Source organism: Crocodylus porosus, unplaced genomic scaffold (assembly GCF_001723895.1).
Source record: "Crocodylus porosus isolate Cpor-Errol unplaced genomic scaffold, CroPor_comp1, whole genome shotgun sequence".
Lineage (NCBI taxonomy): Eukaryota > Metazoa > Chordata > Crocodylia > Crocodylidae > Crocodylus > Crocodylus porosus.
The window spans coordinates 142,831,195-142,846,875 of NW_017728886.1; the positions used below are offsets into that span (position 1 = coordinate 142,831,195).

At 40.4% G+C, this 15,681-nt stretch overlaps 1 protein-coding gene across 4 annotated transcripts in view; it reads left to right on the top strand.

Annotated features, from left to right (window-relative positions):
* CUNH5orf22 (chromosome unknown C5orf22 homolog) overlaps window positions 1-15,681 on the top strand; it is a 28,546-nt gene that overhangs the window by 6,260 nt on the left and 6,605 nt on the right. The window contains exons 2-9 of one of the 4 annotated variants that reach the window (XR_002102357.1): window positions 1,842-1,987; window positions 2,292-2,441; window positions 5,372-5,837; window positions 6,945-7,007; window positions 7,540-7,661; window positions 9,550-9,616; window positions 10,518-10,657; window positions 12,074-12,488. Coding sequence is in view for 3 of the 4 variants with exons in the window: in XM_019542067.1 (XP_019397612.1) it covers window positions 1,842-1,987; window positions 2,292-2,441; window positions 5,372-5,837; window positions 6,945-7,007; window positions 7,540-7,661; window positions 9,550-9,616; window positions 10,518-10,657; window positions 12,074-12,206 (1,287 nt within the window). In the remaining variant the exon portion in view is untranslated. Of the gene's footprint in view, window positions 1-1,841; window positions 1,988-2,291; window positions 2,442-5,371; window positions 5,838-6,944; window positions 7,008-7,539; window positions 7,662-8,248; window positions 8,927-9,549; window positions 9,617-10,517; window positions 10,658-12,073; window positions 12,497-13,490; window positions 13,647-15,681 lie in introns of those variants that run through there. The other 3 variants (XM_019542077.1, XM_019542067.1, XM_019542086.1) reach the window with 3 other exon arrangements.

Genomic DNA, 15,681 nt, shown 5'->3' on the forward strand with positions numbered 1-15,681 from the left:
CTTTGGGTGGGGGGCTGGACTCAATGATCTTCCAAGGTCCCTTCCATCCCTAATGTCTATGAAATATATTCTTATCACAAATATCTTTTGGAAAATTCTGCAGCAGGCACTAAAGCAGTGGGAACAGAATTTTTATTTTTTCACTGTAAGGCACGCTGTACCACAGTTTCCCCACCTGATGACAATGTAATCATGATTACATTGCCAGGGTGCTGAGATTAGTTGCTGTTTGACATATTGATGCTCATTGTCATGTTAGCAAACCAGAGAATTAACATAATTAGCATTTTCCCGCATGTAACACAGAATGGTAGAAGTGAAATATAGAATTTGACTCTTTAAAAAAAAAAAGTTGTTTTGTAAACGCTTACTTTCTTGAAGGAGCTATAGTACTTGTACTCTGAGGTAGTTTCTCAAATAGTTTCTTTGCAATAGCACAGTCTGAATAGTGTCTTTGCAATAGCACAGTCTAAAGAGACAGTCCTTCATTGAATCCATGTGAAGGGATCATCTGCTTATGGTCTCAGAAGCCCACTTGGGTGCTGTATGGGCAAGTGAATGAGAACTGAATAGTAAGCCTTCAGCACGACCCCAAAAAGTTTTGTTAATTAAATGGGAAGGAACAAAAGTCTATTTTAGGTTCATAAGGAAAAATGTGTATAGCACACCTGTGGGCTGACGTAAGAAAAATATCAAAACTAACCAACCCATAAACCCGTGTGGTATTTTTAGTTATAGTGCAAGGACTGACTTTAGGGCTCAGATTTGTGTGTTTATTCATGTAGTCTACCACTAACTTTATAGAGTTATTGCCACACAATGTTTTCCCCAAAGTCCCCTCCCTCCCTGCCTGTTTTTTCTGGCTTTTTTGGGTGTCAAGACCTCTTCGTAGTCTTAAACTCAGACAATATGTTCTGCGGACACTTTCATTTATCACCTCCTGGGTTGCTACCAGATAGGTTCTGACCAGAGCTAACCAGTCCCTAAAAAAGGGCTAAAAAGTAGGCACATGTTTCTGTCCTTGTCAGAGTCCTTCTTGGGTGGATGATACCTGTGTTGTCTTCTGGATTACTTACTGAACCCTCCTGGATATGCTGCTATTGATGGCAGACCTTGTACTTGCTGCCTCTCTTAATGAAGTGTCTTATATTTAAAGGAATTGAGATGTTTAAGCCCTGACAGCTATTGATACTTAAAAGTATCACCTTGTCTTATAAAGTGAGTTTCAGTTCCTACTAAATAGGTACCGTTACTAGGGACCCTGCATAATTAAGCCATGTCTGGTTTTATACTCCTGTTTCTCTTTGGAACATGGACATTAAAAGAAATGGATATTAAAACATTTCCCTGAAATGAGTTTAAATGAAGCCAAGCTTGGAAACTTGAAAAGTTGGTAAAAACTACATACAAATTAGAATAGAAATAGAGATGAGAGAGACTGCTTTGTCAGTTTATTTTATATTGAATAGAGAATTCAACTTGTGAATGTCAGCTTAGTCCAAGCATGACAAGATCTTAGGAAACTTGAATTTTAAGTGGTGCATAGGTGGTGACTTAGAAACTGTCTTATGTCTGCTTTTACCTTCTGAAGCCCACTAACAGCCTGCTGTAATTTCTTCTTCATAGGTTGTCTGACTTACTTATACATAGACTTTAGAATTATGTCAGTGGGCCATGAGTGGATCAATATTATACACCAGTGCCACGTTGCTTTTTGCTAAGAGAGCACTAAGCCCTGAGATGGTGATGGATAGGGTTTACTAATTTTTTTTGGTGTTAAAAATATTGTGGTTTCTAACCCACTTGCAAGAATTGAAATTCTTCTGTTTCTGTTGTTTTAGGTTCTGCCTTTTATCTATCGTGCCATTGGTTCAAAGCATCTTCCTGCCAGTAACATCAGCTTTGTTCATTTTGACTCCCATCCCGACCTTCTTATTCCTGTAAATATGCCAGCAGATACTGTCTTTGACAAAGAAACTCTGTTTAGGTAATGTATGTGTTCTTCCTCAGAATGTCTAAGTACCATCTTATTTACACAGAAGATAGGTAGAAATGCTTGCAGAATATGTTTAACTTTGTGATAGAAGTCACCCCTAAAGCACTCTTTTAACCTTTTTACTCATACTTGTAACTGTTTACATTCAAAGGATGCTTCTTGAAAAATAATACTTGCAGTTTATTTATGTACCTTTCCCATATATGGAATATATTCATGGAACTGACAGCTCTTTACAAACAGGAGACAATAAGTAATGTAATTAATCATCTATTTTCCCTCCATTGATTTCCAGTGAGCTCAGTATTGAGAACTGGATTATGCCTGTTGTTTATGCTGGCCATATTTCTCAGGTGGTATGGCTCCATCCAATCTGGGCTCAGCAAATCAAAGAAGGAAGACATGATTTTGTAGTTGGTAAAGACGCATCTACCACCACAATAAGGTAATGTATCCATTCACTTTAGCTAACAATATAAAAATTACTTGGAAAGTTTCCCATATACAGATACGTACATACAATTGAGGATAAACCCCCATGTCCCAATAATAAGTTCTGTACCTGAGGTCTGCTGTAGCTTACAACACAATAACTGCAGTTTGGAGCAGAAGTGACTGTTGATGGTCATGTGTGCTATATGGTTTGCCACTCCAGAGGTGATTTTAAGAGCAATGGAAGTTGTGTGGAAAATTTCAGCTGAAGTCATTGTCAGAAATGCGTTAAGGCTGTGCCAACCCCTCTCATTCTCTTTAGGAACTTATTGATTGTGGCTATCGTTTGGAAGGAGTCTCTTATCCTCTTGTACATTTTTCATAGCTAAAATTAAAGCAGTCAGAATGCCTTTACTGATTTCTCCATCCTAGCAGGAGAGTTCACCCTTCTATTCCCCTATGCCTCTGGCTCTGTTAGCCACAGAAGTATATTCAGAACGTAAATCCAGGGTGCCCTTTCTTCTTCCCTAAACTGAGGCGGCAGAAACTGTATTTGCTAGTCTTAAGCGAACCTTTGAGCCTAGGGATACACAGGGTGAGATTACACATTAGAGTTAGCAAGTGCTACTTGTAAGGGATGTTAGTCTGTGTTAAGGTTAACTAGTGCTAGGGATCAATCACAATTTTTTGGTGTTAATACCTTCTCTAATGTGTGCTGCCCAGACCTGCCACTAGAGGGCTGGTGAGCAGGGGTGTGACTAGGAGCTGAAAGTCTGCTGCATGCCTGCCCTACTCAATGGCTCTGTACCCATGGTATAGGCTTGGGGCGTGGTCTCTCCATGCCACTTAAATCACTCCCTTCTCCCCCCAACAGCTGCCAGATTCCCCTGCCCCCCCACGCCCAGATCATCCCCCAAACCCTATGGTTGATGCTTCACCACAAGATCACTGTCCTGCCACCCCAATGAGCCCAAGAGCAGTGAGAGGTTGAGGTGGGGGAGTTCCCCTCCTTGACTGCTCCTGGGATCTCTGCAGCCCATGTTGCCCCCATGCGCCCAGATTCATCTCCACCAGGCCTTACAGTTTCCTGGCCATACCCAACTAACCAAGTTATCTCTTCTGTAACCCCTTTCCCCAGGGAGTCATGCTGTCAGCAGGCAGGGCTCATTTGTTCACTGCAATTGGTTAACCCTTTTTCCAGCCTGTGCAGAGTTAGTACATCCTAGCAAAGCACCTGGTAGGCACCAAGTGGGCTTTTCAAAAGCATCTTAACAAGCTGGGTCCCTAGCTCCCATTGACTTCTAAGCTAATTAACCCGCTTAGATTCTTTTTAAATGTCTTTAGGCATTAAAGCCCTCATGGCTAGGGATCTCTGGAACTCACACTGGAAGTACATTGCGTGGTAGCTTCTTTAATCTAGGTGCATTCCTCACACAAACACCTGCTGCTGATTGGCAGAGGGTCCCTGTCACTCACCACCTGTACCTGATGGCCAAGAGGCAAAAACCACAGCATATTTTAAACTACAGTTTTCGCCTCCCAGCCATCAGGCACGGGTAGCAAGCGACGGGGCCCGTCCACCAGTCAGTGCAGGGGAAACTCCAGGATTAAAGTAAGTGTCATACTTCTGGCATGAATTCTGGAGATCCCTACTCATGACATCCAAGTTTCTCAAATTAATAGATATCATCTTTTCCCACCCAATTTGCATTTATAGACAGGAAAGGAAAGCAATCATTCTTATTTATCAACTTCTAGTGATTGGAAAATATATTTTCTCTGCACCCACTTGCAAAACTAAACCAGAAGTAAAAGTTTTTCTACACAACAAAAATCGCTGTTATAGCTGGGTACAAAGTGAAGATCAGCATTTGTTCTTTGAAAATAACATTGAATGAGACTTAACACAGTGTATTGTACCTTTTAGAAAGCTTAAGTTGTCTTCGGTAGTTAAAGGTGTTTTTCCCTTAGTTCTGTAGAAAATCTCAAAATCATCTTTTATTCATTATAGAGGGGTCATTAGCACATTTTTTAAAATTATTTAAATGATTTTATAGTAAATTTAAGCTTTAACATAGCTCCCATTTTGAAGGTGAGGTATTTTTGCAAGGGAAAACTATAGAGTTGCAAACATTTTATTTAAATAAAAATCTGAACATTATTTTATTTTTGCTACTTTAATCATTGCTTTCTGTCTCCTCCTATTCCCACCTCTTCCTATCCCCCTCCCAGTTTTGAGTAGAACTGGAACTAGATTCAGCATCAGGATGCCTGACAGCTCTTTCTAACTATACTGCTGATCTTCTTTATAACATAGACCTTCAGGGGTGTCAAATGTAAGGTCCACAGTCAGATCCAGCCTGTGAAGCCATACGATCCTGCCCATGGGTCTTAGACTGAACCTTTACACTGCATGGTCCATATTGGGCCACATTGGAGCCAGTGCACAGGGCTGGCTTAGTGAGACATCACTTGCAGCAGACACTCTGCCAGCCCCTGTGTTATGCACAGCTGGTCCAGCCCCACACACCCCAGTAAATTCCAAAATTTAAACCATCCACAGCTCTACATTCGTATAGTATACCATCCCGTTGTCATGATTTACTTAGCTTATTTGAATTTTCTTTATGATATAATCAATAGCAAATTATATTTTAATATTACATAAGGAAGAATCATTCTGTTACCAGCTGTAATTTTATGTGGGCTTTTCATATATGCTTAGTATATGACTTAGTAAAAAAACAAGATATTACAGTAGAAGAACAATCTATTTTAAATTGAATACATGAGGATCTTGTATGGGTACCATATGCATATTCTGCAAGCCATGCCACACATCCACTTGGCTTACCCAGAGTCGCTTACTATGAAGGCTCTTACAGACTTATTCTAATCTCTTTGGAAGGTCATACATTAAATGGGACCTATTCTCCATTCCAGGGTTACAAGTACAGATCATTACTTTCTAAGTGATGGTCTTTATGTTCCTGCTGATCAGCTAGAAAACCAGAAGCTTTTACATTTGAATGTCCTTCTAGTTAAGCCCTCTGAAACATCCAAACAACAAGACGACAAAAATGAAGCATCTTCTGCTAAGAAACTGAAGTTAAATGCAGAAGATACAGCAAACAGTGCTACTCCCACTTCATCACAAGGACTGGAAATTGCTGGTCATTACTTAACAGATGCAAAGGCTCCTGGAGATGAAGAGCATGCATGTGCACAAGATAAAACAGAAACTTTCTTAGAGTCCTCAGCATCCTGCTCTCTTGGAAGCAATGGATGTAACCCTATACAGATGGTTAATGATGTTCTTCAAGTAGTACAGAAAGGAGATGCATACGTTTTAGATATTGATTTAGATTTTTTTTCCGTTAAGAATCCATTCAAAGACACATACACCCAGGTAAACATGTAAATGTGCAGTCCTGCTTCCCTTCATAAAAAAATATTTGCAGTCTCTCTAACCTTTATTAATAGTTGGCAGCCAAATACTTTTTTAGTGTAGAAATTACCATATTGTCCTAACCTACTCTATATAAACTAAATTTAGATGGTGAGGTAAATATTTAGACGGGGGAGGTGTGAGAAACAAGAGCGTTTAGTAAAATCTTTTATTGGACTAGCTGCATATCTGGAGGAGATGTTGGACAAATTTGCAGGCAAAACCTGCCCTCCTTCGGGCAATATTTGCACCCAAAGGCTTATCCAGCATTTCTTCAAGCGATACAGTTGGCCCAATAAAAGATACCAGCAGAAAATTCTTACTTCTATTAAAAGGAGTTATTTGGGACCTGGTGGATGCATCTATACAAAATGTTTTCTGAGCAGTAGGCTAATTAGCTGCACAGTAAACATCATACATCTACGTGTGCACCCCTGTTAGGCTGAAGTAAACAAATTTACTCCACAGCAGGGATAGTACTTATAAATTGTAAACCTCTCATGTTTTAAAATAGTAAAATATCTTGTATAGTTCCATAGTAAGTAAGTTAAAAACTGCAAGATCACACATGTAGCACGCTGAGATATGAAAGTGCTTCAGGGGGTTGCCTCCTGGCTAGCCTCTCACTGAAGCAGCCTCATGCCCCAGCCAGTCCCTTTGCAGCATGTTGAGCTAGGGAGTGTTAAGCAGGTGCATAATCTCATCTCTGATCAAGCATGCACATAAATACATAGTTTTAAGGATGGGATTAAGTCCTGTCAAAGTAAGTTTGAAGTTTAGTATGTGTTTAACTGTCTAGTTGAATTGGGGCTGGTCACTGTTTTCTGGAGTAGATGAAACCATAGAGAGTAACCTTCTGAAGCCACCCTTTTTTCCCATGTATATTTACAATAAGATTTCTGAAATACCGTAAGGATGGGGGTCTGTCATGGTAACATCAGTCATAAAAATAATTTTCCTGGGGATGCAAGAATCTGAAAACATTCTTCCTCTGTATATTCAGTTCAATACATTGTATTTTGGATATGAAGGCACTAAAATACTCTTCCTTTTTTTTTTTTTTTTAAGGAAGAATACAAGATCTTGCAAGAGCTGTACAGTTTTAAGAAGCCGAATACCAGTTCCACAGAGGTATGGCGTTTCCTTTTAAAGTGGATGAGAAAAGTGAAGAAATGATCATTTTTGTTTAACTTCTAATGATCAGGAGCTGTGACAATGAGAGAGACATGAGAGACAGCTGCAAAAGATGCATAATTGCTGGTCTCCAATTAAGCTGTATATCATGTTGGATAGTAATTTGTAGTGCCTTAGGAAAGCTTTCTAAGTAAACATTATTACTTGATTTTGTGAAGAGTGTAAGGAGTTAGCCTGGGTGTGAAATCTAATTTGCGTAAACAAACTGCTAATTTACAAAAGTGAAGCCAAAACATAACACATAGTCTAGGATATTTTATTTCGTTTTTCTTTTTTTTGTTCCTACTTTTATTTTTCAGCTAGAGATGTAGTAAATACTCTGTTAGTATTCCATTTATTATTTGTTGCTATTAATTTATAACAATTTTATAGATTTAATGTATAATAATATTATGTATACTTTATTGCTATTTTTTAATACCTAGAAGTGTCTATATAATCTAATATCTGTATGTGTGTTCTTTCACAGGAGGACTTGTTAGACTGTGTTGAAAATCGTATCCATCAGTTAGAAGATCTGGAAGCAGCTTTTGCAGATTTGTGTGACAAAGATGATGAGGAGACTCTGCAAAAATGGGCCTCATATCCTGGGTAAGGGATCTGGTTCAGCTCAGTCGTTTTTGTAAAAGCAGCATCGTGAGTCGACTATGATATGTTCAACAGGAAAGTGTTTTTCATTGCAGTACAATTTGTGAAACATGGGGTGGTTTTGTCCATTTTGCTAAAAGAATCAGTTGTAAAACTAGCAGAGTAGTAACATCACGGTTGGCCTTTTTTTTTGCCTCCCTCAGTTCTAGTCCGTTCCACGCTATTTGCTTCTGTAGACTTTTCCTCCTATAGAGATCTTTTTGCCTCTAACTCCTGACACTTGGTTATTTTGAAATCTCTCCTGAAATCTACTTGCATAGTAGCCTTCTTTCCACACCACTTCTTTCCATTTGATTTTACACCTTTGCTGGCCCATCTTCAACCCTTCTAGCATGACTTCTGCAGCAACTGTGAGGACAAGGGCTGCCTAAAAAGTATCAGTTCCTATGAGGGTGGGAAATTACTTTTTGTCCAAAAAAAAAAATAGGGAACACCCAAAACCCCCACAGATTTTTCACTTGGCAATGCTCCTGTGACATCTCAGACTTGTATGCTGGACACTTCGTGTCTCTACTCACTGTTGTGATTAGGGTTTCTCCACCAGATAATGTCTTCCATAATTCACCGCATTTGGGTCAGCAAGAGTCAGACTGCTGCATCATGTGTGATGTCATCTGGTCTTGGAATGAGCTCCATAGAGGAGAATGTGAAATCATGATGTATCTGAGTAAAAAATTACATGGAGCACTATGGCAATATCCCCTATGCCCTTTTTTTTTTTTTTTTAAACAGTAAATTTTTGGGTAACTTTTTTCAGGCGGTATGTCAGCATTTTCTCACATGAATGGGAAGAATGTCCATTTCCCCCCACTATGTATGGCAACGGTGCTGACCAAATGAATCCTGTGGCATCTCAGTAGTAATGTCTGCTAAGACTTCATTTGAGTTAATACTAGATCTCAGGCCCCTGACAAGCAGTACACTTACGACACGATTAACCAGTTAATCATGTCTTAAGCAGCAACTTGGCCATACGTTCAGACAATTAATGGTGTGATAGAACAAGGAATAAGCAATAGGATTATTACACAAAATATGTGGAATAACTTAACTTTTTGGTTGGTTTGTATCCCACTTTTAAATTGAACATGTGGTCACACCCAGCCTCAAATTCACAAGAGCCTGAATCAGCTGATTAGTGCTTTGCAGCACAGAAGCACTGAGCCCCCAGTTTGTTACTTGCTGGTGCAGGAAGACCCCAGGATCATGATCCCAGGCTCCTCCTTCACCGGCAAAAGGGCACGATTTGGATCTGATCTCTCATTTTCCAATAGCACCTCCTGCCATGCTTATATGTTATAACTGGAGGCATAATTGTTGGGATTGCATATCTGATCCCATTGCACATGTAATTGACTGCCTGCCGGGGATCTCTGTAACATCTTGAATGGCAGGTTCAGAAACTGAGCTTGGAACCTGAGACATGATAGTAGCAATGTGTTATTTTCTCTTATAGTTTCATAGTTTCTAGGGTCGGAAGGGACCTGAGCAGATCATCGAGTCCGACCCTCTGCCATGGCAGGAAAGAATACTGGGGTCAAACGACCCCAGCAAGATGTGCATCTAACCTTCTCTTAAACACCCCCAGAGTGGGAGCCTGCACCACTTCTCTTGGAAGTTGGTTCCAGACCCTAGCCGCCCTGACCGTGAAGTAGCTCCTCCTGAGATTCCCCCTCAGCCTTCTCTTTTGGAGGCTGAACAGGTTCAGGTCCTGTAGCCTCTCCTCATAGGGCCTGCCCTGTTGTCCCCTCTCTTTGCCTTTATTTGTCAAAATCGTTAGATGCATGTATTTCTTTTTATGTAAAAGTAACTACTTTGTTTTTTATCCTAGAATGAAACCCCTGGTTCAACTTGTGCATAGTTTGAAAAACCGAATGGATACTCCTGACTATGAAATGGTAATAGAGAGTTACTTAGCTGTGTTAGTCTGAAGTCAGAGAGAAGGCAGGATGGATTTGCACCTTGTATACATCTGATTTAGTTAGTCTAGCATAAGCTTTTGTGAGCTGGAGCTTGCTTCATCAGATGCTGTGAAAGGACATACACAGAGCAGTGTATAAGGTGGAGACAGTATTACATGCTCTGTGCATGTCCTTCACAGCATCTGATGAATAAGCTCAGGCTCTCAAAAGCTTATGCTATATACTTCTGATTTAGTTAGTCTATAACAGTGGTCGGCAATGTTTTTTGACAGAGGGCCAAAAACACCCACAGCCTTGACTTGCAAGAAGTTGGTGTGCTATGGGTAGACAGTGGGGAAGCCACGATGGACCTGATCCTTGTTGTGGCAGCACTGCCCCAACCTCTTCCCCAGACCAAGCAAATGCCTTGGTCTGTAAGGTGCAAAATTGACCCTGCCTTTGGTGTGCTATGGTAAGCCATTAATAATAAGGACTGTATATATAATATAAATAGCCTGCAGAAATCTGTTTTCAACAAGAAAAATACTGAATTCTTTTTTACTTTACTTCTTGAAAACGTAAGGGTTTAGGAGTGTTTCAGTATTTGTACTTCAGAGAATTTTCAGAACTGGGCTTCTTTAGTTAGGTCCTGTTGTCTGTACTTAGGCACCTTTAATGGTGGTCTAGTTTTTCAGGGGTGCTGTGGTCCATCTACCACAAATCAATTGGATTTGTGGAGGTCTTCAGAGTCTAAATTTAGGTACCTGTTCCTTGATCTGATAGATTTTTGGACTACCTGAAGCCCCCAAAAGTAGTAGCTGGCCAAGTAACATTTCTTTGCAAATTGTATTATTCACTTTTAGAGTGGTGAAATCCTTCTGTCAAATTAATCTTCTAGGTTCATCAGGCTGGTCTTACCTGTGACTATTCTGAACTTCCCCACCACGTTAGCACGGAAAAGGAGATAGAGGGCCTTATGCAATCTGTTAAGCATCTTCTGAAAAACATACCCAAACCTACACTTGTGACAATTGCTCGGTAAGAATATGTTTATTTTTGTGCTAAACACTTAGGCAATAGCTGCACTGTCAAAGGATGAGGTGATGATAGCATATCCGTCCACCTGCCTAATGAAGGAAACGGAATTCCTTGAACTGCGTTAGGGGTCAGTAAAGTTGCACCATTGGAGTGAAAATACAGAACTGCATATTTGGGTCCTAGCTTGGGAATAAAAAAGTCTCTGACTACCATCTGATTTTTAAGTGGTGTTCTTCTTTTGGTTTTAATTCAGTAAACAGAGGATGTAAACCAGGAGTGTCAAACTCGCTCTGCTCCCTGTGCTGGATCTGGACCATGGCACTCCTCACAGTCTAGATCCAGATGTGGTAGGAAGGCTAGTGATTGTGCCAAAGCAAGCAAGGGCAGTGAAGGTTAACACACGCATCACTTGCCTATCAGGGCTGTGTCTCCTACTTGCCCCATGCCCAAATCCTTGGCCCTCTGCCCTTGGACCACATGACATAGCTCTGAACTGGATCCAGCCCACAAGCCTGAAGTTCAGTGTTCCAATATAAATAATTAAAAATCTTAGGGAACAAGTATCAGTAGTATCTACTTGCTACCTATTTTACTGGGTAGCAATTAGATCAGGTTAACCATATAGTAAAAATTAGGTTTTCCAGTCTAACTTGTCATCAGATATTTACCAGAAGTGCCTAATTTTTAACTTTGGGCATGAACAACAATGACAATTACAGTGGTGGGGAGAGAGCAGAAACAGCACAAATGCCAAGGTGACCCCACCAAATCTTTTAGAGAATTACCACTGACAGAATCAAGGGTAAAACTTCAGCACTGCAAGTGATACTGGTTTAGGTTTTGTCTGTACATGTCCATTCTAGCGTAGCCATTGGCCAAAAGCAAACTGTCTACTACTTGCCATCTAATGGTGAGGCCCTATAATAGCTACCTAGTATTTGAGCTACCCTGAGTACCTGCACATTGATGATTCCTGGTCCTAGTAAAACTTACATCAATATACAGAACCAGTGTAAAGTATACCGAGGTATATGTATTTCTGTCTAGGCCTTTGACTAGAATGATAATATGGAATAGACACAGTAGTGGCATGAGATGCCACAGTACCTACAAGCTTAGATACGATAATAACAAATACAGTATAATAATTGAAGTGAAATGAAATAGGTCATGTTTCTGGTTTTGCCATAGCTTTACTTTTTAACATAAACCTGTCTACACTGAAATGTCACAAGCTTGAAAATGGTAATACTGTGGGGGTATTTGTTGAAAGGATACAAGGAGGCTAAACTCAGTTTGTTAAAGTGCTTTGAGATCCTTGAATATAACGGCCTATGCAGGAGCAAAATATATTTACAACAGTCTGTAGTGTTTTTTATTTGCATTCATTTGACTGTCTAAAAATCACTGTTACAGATCAAGTTTGGATGACTATTGTCCTTCAGAGCAAGTAGACTTCATTCAAGAAAACGTTCTGAATGTTCTAAGTTCAGTGTATGGTGTTCTGGACACTCATTTAGAATATGCAGCAGATTCATCTTCTGTGTGAATGGACTCTCCATACCTTCCTCTAACTCAGCAGCATTACGTACACAATTCAGATATTCCCATGAAATTGCTATGCTGTGGAAATATCTTGTACTGAAAGGAGTCCCATGTCCTTTGCCCCCAGAACAACTTCCATACAAGCAGGAATTCATTATACACAATTTCACAGTAAGGAGGTTCCAGTATTTTTATGTATATCGCTCACTGACATTTGCTATCTGGACTATTTAATCCACCAAAACCAGTATATTTTTGAGTCTTATCTTAGATATATTTGAAATTGGTGGGGGGGACTTTTTATATTACAGCAGATGGCACTAGAAACCAAGATAGTAAAGAGAATTAAATTTTAAGCACACCCTGTCTTTGTTGCATTGATTTCTTAGGAAGCTGTACATGAACTGTCATCCGCTTTTGTTTTGGTCGCTGATGAAGCTTTGTTTTTTGGCTCCAAATTAAATATGGTACATATTTTACTAGACTACTTTTTAAAATCTAGTATTATGAGGAAAAATGATCATGTTTAATCCACAAAGGCCATGACAGAATTAGACGCACATTGGAAACACCTAATAAAAGTTAGCTTGCTTTTTCTTTTTTTTCAAATAAATTGATTTCCCATATGTTACTAAAGCATGGGATGAAAGGTAATAGAAATTTGTTAAACCCGTAACTGAAACCAGTATCATGATGCGTTAACTACAATTGCCAGTAGTGCCACTATTTGCTTACTCGGTGGCTTTTGCTCCTTCCCTGTGCTGGAGATAATCACTTTTCCATTTTACCTGTGTAGCCTGCCTTCTATTGAATTTTACAATAACTTAATCCCCTTGTTCCTCAAGGCACTTTATTTTCAACCAATGCAACATCTCAGAAATGCAGCCATATCTATAGAGGACAGTTGCAGTCAGTCAGTAAAGGTGAGAGAAAGGGGAAACTTTGATCAGGGATTTTGTAATATTCACTGCTGCAACAGTGTTATGAAATTCCAGCATCCACAAAAAAGCTTATTTTTTTTAAGATTTCATCTTACACTATTTTTCCTTTGGAAGTAGGCATCTTATACAAATATGTTTTAGTACCCATTACATTTAGAGATGGGGGGCATGAAATTTTGGCCTCATTGAACTCAGTTGCAAAATATACATTGCCAAAATTTTACCAACATATGCTGATATTCATACTTATAGCACAAAGACGGTCTCTAGCCACATATGTACTCGTTTCCATACCTAGCCAGAAAAAGTGTCATTTTCACAATAATTTATAATTAACTGGTTAGTAGTGCAAGAGGAAATGGCCATCTCCAGAATAAAAAAGAGACCAGGCTTCATCTGGGACTGATATGGAAATGGGGAAGTGAGAAGGAGAAGACAACCACTGGAATATATGTATGAAGATTTTTGTGAATAAATATTGTTTGTGGTGTTTTGAAAGAGAATTGGTGTTATTTATTGGCAATTTCACTTGTTCTTCAGATTCTTCAATAGCCCTGTTTAACTATTATTTCTGCTGTTACTTATAATCAATTATGCCTTAAGTCGTGGATAGTTTCTAACACATTATATTTAATCTAATCCAAGGTTTTATTTTCCCCCCAGTTCAACATTGTGAGGGGTTGGGGGTGGTGAGAAGCCTTATACTGGACTCAAAGTACCAGATAGGGCAGGTAGCTGCTGCAGCCCCGGTTTTGGTCCTGGCTCCAAACTGGAAATGAGCCATCACCCACTCTGAGTTGGGATGGCTTGTGCTGTCAAGGAGGGAGTGCATGGTGTTGGAAGTGGAGGGGAGACCACATGGTTTGGTGGAAAGGGTAGGAGGGGAGAGCACAGGACAGACCCATGGTTTGTGGCTCAGAGGGAGCATGGAGGACATCACATGGCCTGCATACTTAATTTATAAATACTTAATTTATATTTGCAAACTTTTATTTGCAATCATGATGGCTAGGTTTGGTTACAGCAGGTTAGAATTCAAGTTAACAAAGCTGCTCTGAGCCACCCAGTCACTACCCACTTCACCTCTGCTAAGCAGGAATTCTTGGGTTGGAGGAGAGGGGTTGGGTGTTGGTCCATCTGGAAATGGCTACAGTCCCCATCCAAAGGTTTTCCTATTATACTATTCTAAACCCAGTGACGGTGCTCTCCAGATCCTCCTTCTGTTGGCTCCCAGACGTTCAAGGAAGTTCAGCTCAAGTCTTCTGGATAAATGCATTTAAATGCAGCATCTAAGGAGTGATTCCCAACTGGAATACAGCATCATTGTGGAGTGTTGGGGGCTCCTGATGCTGCCCCCACACTGAGCAGTGTACTCTGGCATAGATCCCATAAAGCTCTGCTCTTTCCCCTGTCTCCCAAAAGGAAGGGGAAGGGATAGAGGGTGACTCAGTGACAGCCTGGCTGGGAACAGAGCTGCACCCCAGCCAGGATGGGACTATAGGTCTACTCACAGATGCAGCATGGATCACTACTGCCACAGTGGTGGCAGCATCAAGCTCCAATGTTCGAGTCTCTGTCAATGATTAGCGCCTGCCCACCACAGCTTGCCTGGTGGTCTCCTTTCCCCAGCAAGCGAGAGGACCAGGGTGCCATTGTTCAGAAGAAGATCTTGTCAAAAACCCTGATCAGAGAAGCAGCTCCATATGCTGGCTGGAAAACATACTTTTCAAGCAACTTTGTGCTGTAGTTGTAGACACCCATGCTACTGCTGTTTTTGCAGCACTGCAAAGTGTTGCATGACTGTCCATGGTGCAAGTGTTTTTCTGGTGTCATGTCAAACAGTAATGCTCCAGGTGAAACTAAACTCTAAATTTAATTGTTAAGCATCACAGCAATCATTCTTTGAGAAGTTCTGGGAGCTGATGAAAATGCATATGGCTCCTATTTAAAATAGAAAAAGTTAAAAATGTAATAAGTGTTTATAAGTTTTGATTTACCTCACTAATTTTACTTAGTGACATGCATGGTGTAGACCCAAAATGGAAAATATCTTAGTTCCACAGGCTTCTTTAAATGTGTCCTCTATATATGGACATAGGTGCCTGTCCATCATTAAGGTTTAATATAGCTCTCCCTTGGGTCCAAGCAGAGACAGATACTTCCAGTCTCCTTCTACAGTTGGTTAAGGAATAATTATTCCTTAATTATACTGTGGCAAGTACCTGCTCCATCCCCTCCAAGGGTCTGGGGACCCGGGGTCCTACAGGGTGGTGGTGGATGGGTCATATTGACCTGGGGGGAAGTGGGCAGTGGAGTCCCCCAGGGACTGGGGCCTGCTCTGTTCAATTTCTTCATCAGCGATTTGGACGACGGGGTGAATTGCAACCTGTTTAAATTCACTGATGATACCAAAATTTGGGGTGAGGTAAGCACGCTAGTAGGGAGGAAAAGACTGCAACAAGACCTGGGTAGGTTACAGGAGTGGGCTGACATAAACAAGATGCGTTTCAATACTGACAAGTGCAGGGTGCTGCACTT